The sequence below is a fragment of the Octopus bimaculoides genome, chromosome 11, assembly GCF_001194135.2.
Source record: "Octopus bimaculoides isolate UCB-OBI-ISO-001 chromosome 11, ASM119413v2, whole genome shotgun sequence".
Classification (NCBI taxonomy): Eukaryota; Metazoa; Mollusca; class Cephalopoda; order Octopoda; family Octopodidae; genus Octopus; species Octopus bimaculoides.
Window position 1 is genome coordinate 41,291,741 of NC_068991.1, and position 10,801 is coordinate 41,302,541.

The 10,801-nt window shown below is 35.2% G+C and overlaps 1 protein-coding gene across 2 annotated transcripts in view; it reads left to right on the forward strand.

Moving 5' to 3' along the window:
- The window catches only part of LOC106870576 (regulator of microtubule dynamics protein 1), a 74,181-nt gene extending 66,809 nt beyond the window's left edge, over positions 1-7,372 (forward strand). For both annotated transcript variants that reach the window (XM_014916705.2, XM_014916713.2), the window contains 2 exons: positions 579-659; positions 2,375-7,372. In XM_014916705.2, the coding sequence (XP_014772191.1) occupies positions 579-659; positions 2,375-2,434 (141 nt within the window). In that variant the 3' untranslated portion in view covers positions 2,435-7,372. The remainder of the gene's footprint in view (positions 1-578; positions 660-2,374) is intronic.
- Positions 7,373-10,801: the final 3,429 nt, after the last annotated feature.

Here is a 10,801-nt window from a genome sequence, read left to right on the forward strand (position 1 = left end):
CATTGAGCAATTGTTTTTGCATACGATGTATCATTCATCTAGAATGAACAAACTAATGATGAACCTTTGTGTTTACTCAGCTTGTTTAGAATAGCAGTCAGATCTTCCTCATATTACACCCTATCATCTTAAGGAAAAAACAAAACAAAAAGGGAACATTTTATTATGCAAACTTATGTACAATGTACCTAGTTAAAAAAAATAAAGACCTGATTGTTATAGCTGAAATGCCTTTGGCCATAGGTCTATTAGTTCAAAGATGACCTGATGTTAAACAATTATAATAGAAAACTAAGTAAAGCATTATGTATATTATAAAATTTTAGTATATAATTAGGACAAATATATATCAAATGGAACAAACATACCTTAGATATCACCACATTCATTCAATCTTAATTCTAGGAAGAATTAAACACTAACATTATTAAACTACAACAAAGAAACCACATTTACCCAAAGCATATACCTATTGTAACACACACACATACACACACAGGAAACCATTCTGTGAATGAATTGGAGTGAAGGGAAAGATGGTGTAAAATTGTAAACATTAATTTTTTTTTTTCTTTTAGTGTTATGCGGAGATGGAAAAATATTCTGAAGCTGTCAAATGGCTGTTGAAAGCCAAGAAAATAAGACGTAGTGAAATTGATGTAAGAAACTACCTTTCTATATTCAACTAATTGCTGTATGGTTGTTGTTTAACATGTATACATAAGCATGTATGTTTATGTGTGTTTGTGAAGTATCACGTTCCATGTTATATGTTGTCAAATTTTGTGCTATTGGATCCTTTATGTATGTAACTTTTTATGGCTAATTAGTCTAATTCTTGTGATATATATGGAATATAGCCAATATAGATCTGGGAAGACCACAGTTCAAAGAAATATTCAATGCACAATGATGGAGAGTGTATACTTCATTGTGATATTGATTGGTCCTAAGGAGAGCTCTAAATGACACGGTCACCAGACTTGGATCATTGGGGGAAGAGCGTGAGAGTGTATGTGCCTTCCCCAACGAGCTGAGTCTGCTTCATGTATCATTCAGGCTTGCGAAACAGACGACCTTTCTGTAGAGCCTCTGATTATCGAAATAGAAAATTATATGTATATATTTATGTGTATATATATATGATCTATAACTGTGATTTTGACTAAATATATTTTGTCAATTCTCATGGTTATGGATTAAGAATCTTGAATCTCAGGCTTCTTACTTTGAGTACATTATTTTAAGTGACCTGGCAATGTTCCTTTGAACCTCTCATTTCTGTGAACACACTCACACACACAGACGTATGAACTAAGAAAAAGAACACAGAGTGGCAAATAGGAAGTATATGAACAACATAGACAAATATAGATATACCACATACCATCCAATATAGTTTTAATAAATCAAGAATTTATCTCCACCTCTAGAGTGTGTCACAATTACCAAATGGTAATTGAGACCAGCTCCATGTGAGGAAGGGAGATAATTTCCAGAATGAAGAATTTTCCAAAGTTGTACTGTTGTTAAAGCAAAGGACAAGCTTGTCATGTGCACACACACGCACGCACGCATGCACGCACATTAATTTTCCCCCACTTCAACTGAGGGGATAGTAATGTTATGTGAGTTATTCTGTGGGTTATTACTTGTCCTGTGCCTAAACTCAAGTTCATTTTTAGGAGTAACTTGATTTCAGATTTGAAGAACTGAATGACTCTTCAGTCAGCAAATCTCCTGGTATTTAGATCAGGTAGTAAAGCCTTTTGATAGAAACTTGCTTGACACTACCTCTGGTTCTAGACAAAAACTTCCTGTTTAAAGTGATGTATGTTTAAACCAGTGGTTCTCAACCAGGGTCCATAAGACCCTTAAGGGTTCATATACGATTTTGTTGTTAAAATTTATGTGCAATAAATTGGTCATACTTCTACAATACACGCAATGTTTTAATGATTTTTTAATACAATTCCTAATCATATTTAATTTTAAAAATATAATTAGACTTTTTGAACTTTGAATGGCTCTGAGGGTCCATCTGAGTAATAGTAATCAAAGGAGTTCATAGGAAAAAATGGTTGAGAACCACTGATTTAAACCTTCCATTAAAATTTTGTATTAAAATATATTCTAAATACCAGCTTATTCATGATAAAGTTAATTTACTAAATTCTTCTTTAGTTTCAAATTAACTGAAACAAAGGTGGTGTAGGGTAACAAAGGGTCTCTTAGTTGCCTAGTTTTCATATTGCTTCGTTTCTTTCTCTGTATTTTAGTTTAATTTTGATTGCCTCGGTATCTGTGTGTACACACAAAATTTCAGTTATCATTTTCTGATTTTAAAAATATTGTTTCTGTTTCCCTTTCTCAGGATGAAAAAACAGACAAAGACATTGAAGATCTTCTGTCAAAATACATTTCCTATGGATAACATTTCGTGCTGATGTCTTTCATGTATGTACCTGATGTAGAAGGCAGTAATGAAAAGGAGCAATGTGCAATCAAAATGAAATTTTAAAGAAAGATAAAAGTTTATAAGATAACTTAAGAAAAACATGGTTGTGGGGTACGTTCTGTGAACTTGTATCTCAGAAATAAAATAACAAAAAAAAAAAAAATGTAAAATATTAAAATGGCATTAGAGAGCAAGAAAAAGTACTTGGAATTCATTATTATTATTATTATTATTAGTAGAAGTAGTAGTAGCTGTTGTAGTAATATTTATTATTTTGTTCTTATTTCTTGTATTTCTAAAACATTTTGAGAGAAATGTGACTTTTTGTCACTGGACATATGTTGGTGTATGTGCGTAAGTATGTATGTTGCTGTGTGTGTGTGTGTGTGTGTGTGTGTGTGTGAGTGAGTGTGAGTGTGCTTATATGCATTCACATTTTTTTTCTGTTGGAACTCTGAATAAGTTCAGTATATTATTTTTCATGTTAAACTTCTTATATTTGTTGCAGATTTTTATTTAGCTGTTAGAAACTGAAATAAATGGAGTTAAGATGGTGTGTTACCACAAGCATCATGAAATGTGCATTGTGCAGCTTTACTGCTCATCTTAGTTCATCATAAATTTATCTTGCTATGTAATTCAAACATCCCACATTGATATATCAATTTATTTACCCACCATTTTTTTTTGCAAATGTGCAAAATCTGGAAAAAAAAAAGAAAAATGCATGATAGCAGCATGGAAAGATGTATGTTAAAATGCCATTTGGAAACAAATTACTAAAGATTGTTTCCAGCAGGTATGTGTTTGGATTTTACTATTGTATTATCTGTGGCCATACTGAGATGTTATTACTAGTAATATTACTGCAACTTTATGTTGTATACTGGTATGAGTAACTTGAAGGTTAATTATTTTATTCATGCTTATTATATTGCTTCAGAAGGAGATTTGGACAGTACAAAAAATGATGTGCAAAGCTGTAGAAAACAATGAAGCATTTTCTATCTGAAAATGACCATATCACTAACTTGTGATTCATTAGAAGAGCTGTTGATTTACTATGTAAAAAGACTGCAAAATCCACACAGTAATGAAATGAAATAACAGCAATCTAAAGCTATAAATGCTACACTTAAAAATACCTTTGAAGAAAATGCAGCAACATGTTGCTGATGACAAATTTATATGAAACACTTTTGAATTCTTAACATGAATGTTGCTGATTTAAAACCTTATTTCAGTTGCAACCGGAGTCATAGCTTTACTGTTGTTTCAACTTAAATAGATTGCTAATTGACAATCAAATTTGCAACATAAGTGTTTAGATAGTGAAATATGAAAGCTGTACCACAATGGACAAACACACTCACACACACACATGCTCTCTCCAAATCAAAACTATTTATTGTAAATAATTAAAAGCATTCCAAAGACAACAAATCTCTCTAATGTTATAAATTATCTCCACTACAACAGCCATTCCTCCAGTAATAATACTGTTGATTGAATGTCTTTACAGAAGTATGAGACATCATTTTCAAATAACATACAGCTCTTACACAAACTCTTTTTATCACTCTTTAGAAATGTTATTTGTTTAGTTCTGGCAGTTTTAAGCAATGATGGGTATGGTGTTTTTGTTTTTCTTACTGTACAGAAATCTATAAGGAAATATGAAAAAGAAAAATAATGTCATGAAATTTAGAAAATAGTAACAGATCTATGTTTTCATTGAAACCTTACAAAAGGGCATGTCTATATAGCCATCTGTGTATGTTAGTATAATGTGTGTATAAACTTATCTATTCATGTGAGTGTGTGTATGATCTCTCTCTGTCTATCAACACACACATGTATACTAAGTCAATCTGCTCTTGTATGTTTTTTTTTATGAGTTTTGCCTCAAGTGCTTCAAAAATCTGAAGAGAAACATTTTTCTTCTACAAGAACTTTTATGTGATAAGTATTATTATTATTATTATTATAACTAATTATGTTGATATTAATTATTTTGAAGAGGAGATGAGAGTGGACAATGTTTTTGAAATTATTATTTAACAGCTGAGAAATCCAGATTGAATTGTTTGAATCATCAAGATGTTGTGATTTGTCAGCTTCTTGGGTCTTTGAATTTGCTTGTGTCACATTCTTGAAAATAACACACCTTATTTTCTTCTTGATATTACTTTGATTGCAGTGAGGCCTTGCAATTCTTTTTGTTTGTTTTCTCTTTCATGGCTAAGTCCATGCTTATGTACCACCTTTTGAGTAGTGTATTTTTTATTGCTCTATGTATCTAATATATATAATAAGTTCCTAATAGAGAGCAATGAACATGTTCCAGCTTCAATATAGCACCAACATATATGATGTAAACTCAGTTGTAACACGTTTTAAAAAGTATTACTTAAGAATATTACTTTTGTAATTTTTGTGTGTTAATATATCTATATTTGTGACATGGGTCATAAATCATAATGTAAGCCACAACTCAATTTCAGTTTACTTCACTCACACTACTATTGCCCTTGGAAAATGCAGGAATATTGCACCTCATTCACCCTCCTTTCTGAAATTGTAGGGCCCTTGCTAGTACTTTTGTCATATTTGAGACTTTGTAAAGACTCAATATAAGATTACTCATCTTTTGTGAGAGACAATTTGTAGGTATAAAATTAAACCATTCAGGTAGAGATATACTCACATACATATAATCACATCATTACTTTTTTGTATCCTAGAGCAAACTTAAATGGATCTGAGCTTGTTAAATAATATATATATATTGCTGGATTTTTTTCCCCCTCTTTATTTATGTATAGTCAGAGAATGTATAATTTTTTGCAACCATCAGATTATTTAACAGGTTTACTTTTCTGTTTCTAATTTCATATTTAAAATTTTTTTTCTGTATTGTTCTTCTTTATAAGTAAAATTTTCTTGTTACTCTTTGTTTGTTTTCACTTGTCTTTGTTTATATAAATATTGTTTATTTTGTCACATATATTTGGAGGAGGATTTGATGCGTTCTTCATTAGGTTTATATGAATGCTCACATGTATTGACATGTGTGTCTGTGTAATCATATGCAACTCTATATCATTTCGCCAACAGGCATTTCTCTGTAGCATGAATTTATTCATAAACTGTCTCATCCTCCTTCTTTGGTAGCCTATTTATATACATATAGCTGAGGATAGTGGCAGACAATAACTAAGTTTAGGATTTCTGTTTTGTTGTGAACTGTTTATCATTCCATTTTTGTACTGTTTTGTGTACATATTTCCAGATTAAAAAGTTTTTAAACATCCACTCTACACACTTTCTACCAAATTGTTTATCAGTCACTGCTTGGATACAAATAAAGATTCCAACTGATATATATATATATATATATATATATATATATATATATATATATGAGTGAAGCAATGAAAGAAAGTAGCACTAAACGTATTTGGTTGGAACTACATGTTCTTAATGACCGTTTGACTCAGCTCCACATTAAAGTCTCATGAGCATATATCTGTCCACCTCATCAGGTATTTGGAGACAGTATCTGATGTACCCTATACCCACGAAATTTTATAGAATGTGAAGCTGAGTCAAACTGTATCGTGTGTGTGTTATACTGATATCTTCATCTTTGTCTTCTATTTTACTCTTTGAAAATACATACTAAGTCATTCAATCAGTGATATATATCTATATTTATATCTACACTTAGATTTCCTGCACTTATGCACCTAGTGATTATATTTTATGGAATCACATTAAATATATCTTAATGTATAGATAGTTGAGAATTCATATCAAGTGCTGCAGAAGGAATATGCCAAAATTTTACTAAACCCATATTTACACATTATATATATATATATATATACATATATATATATATATAACACACACACACACACACATGCACAAGTAAGGTGAAACATGTAGCAACTAATAATTTACACTTATGTTTATCATAATTTTACAGTACATATGCTCTGTATATCATAACTAGTAACACTGCCAAGTACAGTGGTAGATTAACCACTATACAGGAAGCTGACTAGATAATGATAATCTACATGTGGCTCTAACTCATACAATACCAGTTGTACATTTAAATGTACAGACAATGTGCGTGTGCGGGTGTGTGTGTGTGTGCATGTGTGTGTTTATATATATATTTGATTTTTTTTCTATTGCAAATTATTAACCATAGTTTAACTTATACATCATGCCAGAAACTGAAGTGATGTACAAGTTAATATTACTATATATAATTCTAAACATAGAACTTATATTAAATTTTGGGGTAGAACAATCTTGCTTGCCCTAATGAAATTAGTACTTGTAACTTATTGATATCAGGTGTAAGAATTATGACTTTGTCTTGTGGCAAATGTATGTTTTGTTAAGGCAAATAAATTAATGTTTTGTGTTTGTTTGCATGTGTGTGTGTACATGAAAATATTTATGTAAATATACATAATTCCATATTTCCATGCATATGTGCAATTATGTACACCTAAACTCTATTTGTAAAATATGTTTTTTTTTATATGTGTATATAACATAGCCTAGTGGATAATAACATTGGAACTAGCCATATTTGAAATGAAGTTCAATCCCTGTCTGAGAACATGTATATAAACCTGGCCAGTGTGTCTCTTCATGATGAATGGAAATCAAATCTTTTTAATTATGTATGTGTGTGTATTTAAAATACTTAGTAAAAGTTACTAAATTGAAAGTTATTTGGGTAGTATACTTTTATGTCTGCTTCCTTTATGATCACCATTTCATAGTATATGTATTGGATATGTAAATGTATATACTCATTTTCAAAAGCAGACTCTTAATATCCAAGCACCTGCTTTCTAATGCTCAAATAAATGTGAATATTAAAAACAATTATCTGAATGAATTGCTTCTTTTTTGCTACTGGAATAATTATATCAGGTTAAAAATCTCTTTGAAAGATGTTAAAAGAATTTTTTTTATCTGATGATTGTTAAGTTAACATGTCGTCTTAACATAGTCCCCTAACCAAAGTATTTAACATGGAGAAAATGCATTGAACCATATTTAACTTAGTCTTATTTCTTATTCATATCTTAATGTTTTAATAATTCTAAAGGTATTCAAAGTATTTGGATTAGCAAGGTTACGGATTAATAGTGACAGTTAAGTGCAAGTGTATAGCCTTCCTTTTATGTCTCATTCCTTTACATATATTCTTATCATCATGATTTTGTATCTATCTATCTATCATCATCATCATCATTTAACGTCCGCTTTCCATGCTAGCATGGGTTGGACGATTTTACTGAGGACTTGCGAACTAGGCTCCAATCTGATCTGGCAGAGTTTCTACAGCTGGATACCCTTCCTAATGCCAACCACTCTGAGAGTGTAGTGGGTGCTTTTACATGCCACCGGCACGAGGGACAGTCAGGTGGTACAGTTAACGTCCACACTCAAATGGTGTTTTTTCCGTACCACCTGCACAGGAGCCAGTCCAGCAGCACTGGCAATGACCTCGCTTGAATGTTTTTTCACATGCCACTGGCACAAGTGCCAGTAAGGCGACGCTGGTAATGATCACGCTCAAACGGTGCTATTTACGTGCCACCGGCACAGAAGCAAGACAGCTGCTCTGGCAACGATCACTCTTGGATGGTGCGGTTAGCATTCCACTGGCATGGGTGCCAGTCATTGAATTTGGTTTGATTTCGATTTTACTTGCCCCAACAGGTCTTCGCAAGCAGTTTAGTGTCCAATGAAGGAAAGGTTGGCACGGGTGCCAGTCGTCGAATTTGGTTCGATTTTGATTTCACTTGCCTTAACAGATCTTTGCAAGTAGAGTTTAGTGTCCAATGAAGGAAACGTACGCATAAGTGGGCTGGCTACACCCCTGGGAAAGGCCACAGGTTATGGTCTCACTTGGCTTGTCGGGTCTTCTCACACACAACATATTTCCAAAGGTCTTGGTCACAAGTCATTGCCTCGGTGAGGCCTAATGTTCAGAGGTCGTGCTTCACCACCTCACCCTAGGCCTTCCTGGGCCTGCCTCTTCCATGGGTTCCCTCAACCGCTAGGGTGTGGCACTTTTTCACACAGCTATCCTCATCCATTTTCGCCACATGTCCATACCAGTGCAATCGTCTCTCTTGCACCCCACAACTGATCCTTTTTACGTTCAACTTTTCTCTCAAGATACTTACACTCTGTTGGGTATGCACACTGACATTACTCATCCATCGGAGAATACTGGCTTCATTCCTTGCAACCTTACGCATATTGTCAGCAGTCACGGCCCATGTTTCACTACCATGTAGCATGGCATGTTCTTACACATGCGTCATACAGTCTGCCTTTTAATCTGAGTGAGAGGCCCTTTGTCACCAGCAGAAGTAAGAGCTCTCTGAACTTTGCCCAGGCTATTTTTATTCTAGCAGCTACACTTTCAGCGCACCCTCCCCTACTACTAACTTGGTCACCCAGATATCGGAAGCTATCAACTACGTCCAGTTTTTCTCCCTGGAATGTGACAGATGTTGTCTTCTGCACATTTTCAGTGTTTATTGCACCTGAACATCTGCTACATACAAAAACTAACTTTCTAGTTAACCTGCCTTTGATATTGCTGCACCTCTTATGTGTCCATAGCTTGCACCGGGTACATCTTATAGAGTTTCTACCTACACCTTTTCTACAGATCGAGCAGGGCCATCTACCTGAAGGGGTTTGTGTTTTGTCTACCTTCCTACTTATTAGGACTTTGGTTTTAGCTAGGTTGACTCTAAGGCCCTTCGATTCTAGTCCCTGCTTCCACACCTGAAACTTCTCCTATAGTTCTGATAGTGACTCAGAAATTAGTGCAATGTCATCAGCATAGAGGAGCTCCCAGGGGCATCCTGTCTTGAATTCCTCTGTTATCGCCTGTAGGACTATGATAAATAGGAGGGGGCTGAGGACAGAACCTTGGTGGACCCCTACCTCTACCTGGAATTCTTCACTGTACTCATTGCCAACCCTCACCTTACTGACAGCGTCTCTGTACATGGCTTTCACAGTTCTCACTAAGCATTCTTCTATCCCTAGTTTCCTCATTGACCACCAGATAAGGGATCGGGGGACCCTCTCAAAGGCTTTCTCCATGTCAACGAAAGTCAGGTACAGAGGTTTATCCTTGGCTAAGTATTTCTCCTGCAGCTGTCTTACCAGAAATATAGCATCAGTGGTGCTTTTCCCTGGCACGAATCCAAACTGCATCTCATCTAAACTGACTCGCTCCCTAATTAGTTAGGCTATGACCCGCCCCGTGACTTTCATTACCTGATTTAACAACTTGATACCTCTGTAATTATTTGTATCTAAAGCGTCACCTTTACCTTTGTAACAGTTGACTATGGTGCTGCTACACCAGTCATTGGGTATGACTTCTTCGTGTATCACCTGGTTAACAATTCAGGTGACTAGGCTATAGCCGACACTGCCAGATATTTTGAGCATCTCTGCAGTGATTCCTGATGGGCTGGGGGCTTTCCTTGTCTTCATACTCCTAATAGCTTTATCTACCATGGTACTGTCAACTCGAATCGCTGGTCCCTCTGTTGGGCATCCATTTTGCCTTGATCCCGAAGTCGCTAACTACTAATCTGTGTTGAGGGGTACATTCTTCGCCAGGTAAGGTTTTGGCATTTATAAGCCGCCCTCTTTACCTATTTCTGGCGAGGATGTAGTCGATTTGGCTAGAGTGTCTGCCGGAACGGTAGGTGACTATATGACAGGCAGGTTTCCTGAAGTTGGTATTGCAAACCATAAGATCATTTGCATCTCAGAACTCCAGCAGTCTGGTTCCCTCCTCATTATGGGAACCAAAGCCATAGCCTCCATGAATGCCATGGAAGCCCGCTGCATGACGTCCAACATAACCATTGAAATCACCAGCCACAAAGAGAAGGTCCCTGTCATTCGTCAATGAGGTAGTTTGCAGGAAGGTGTCGTAGAATTGGTCTTTCTGCCCATCCGGTAGCCCCGTTCAAGCATCTCAACAATCTCACCAGACCTACCTTTCAGTGTGCCGACATTGAGAGTGCCAATTCTGACTGTGTGGGAGGTGTGGGTGTTGGAAGAGTGGGCCTGTGTGACCCTGGGATGGGGGAAAGCAGTGTTATATACCTGAAAAGAAAGCTTGCATTTGGCAGAATTCATAAACAAAATACCTACAGCCTGCATACACTACACAATCTTTATGCGCTATAAGGTCGATAAAACCCAGGACTGGACCAAGCTCCAATCTGATCTGGCGGAGTTTCTACAGCTGGATGCCCTTCC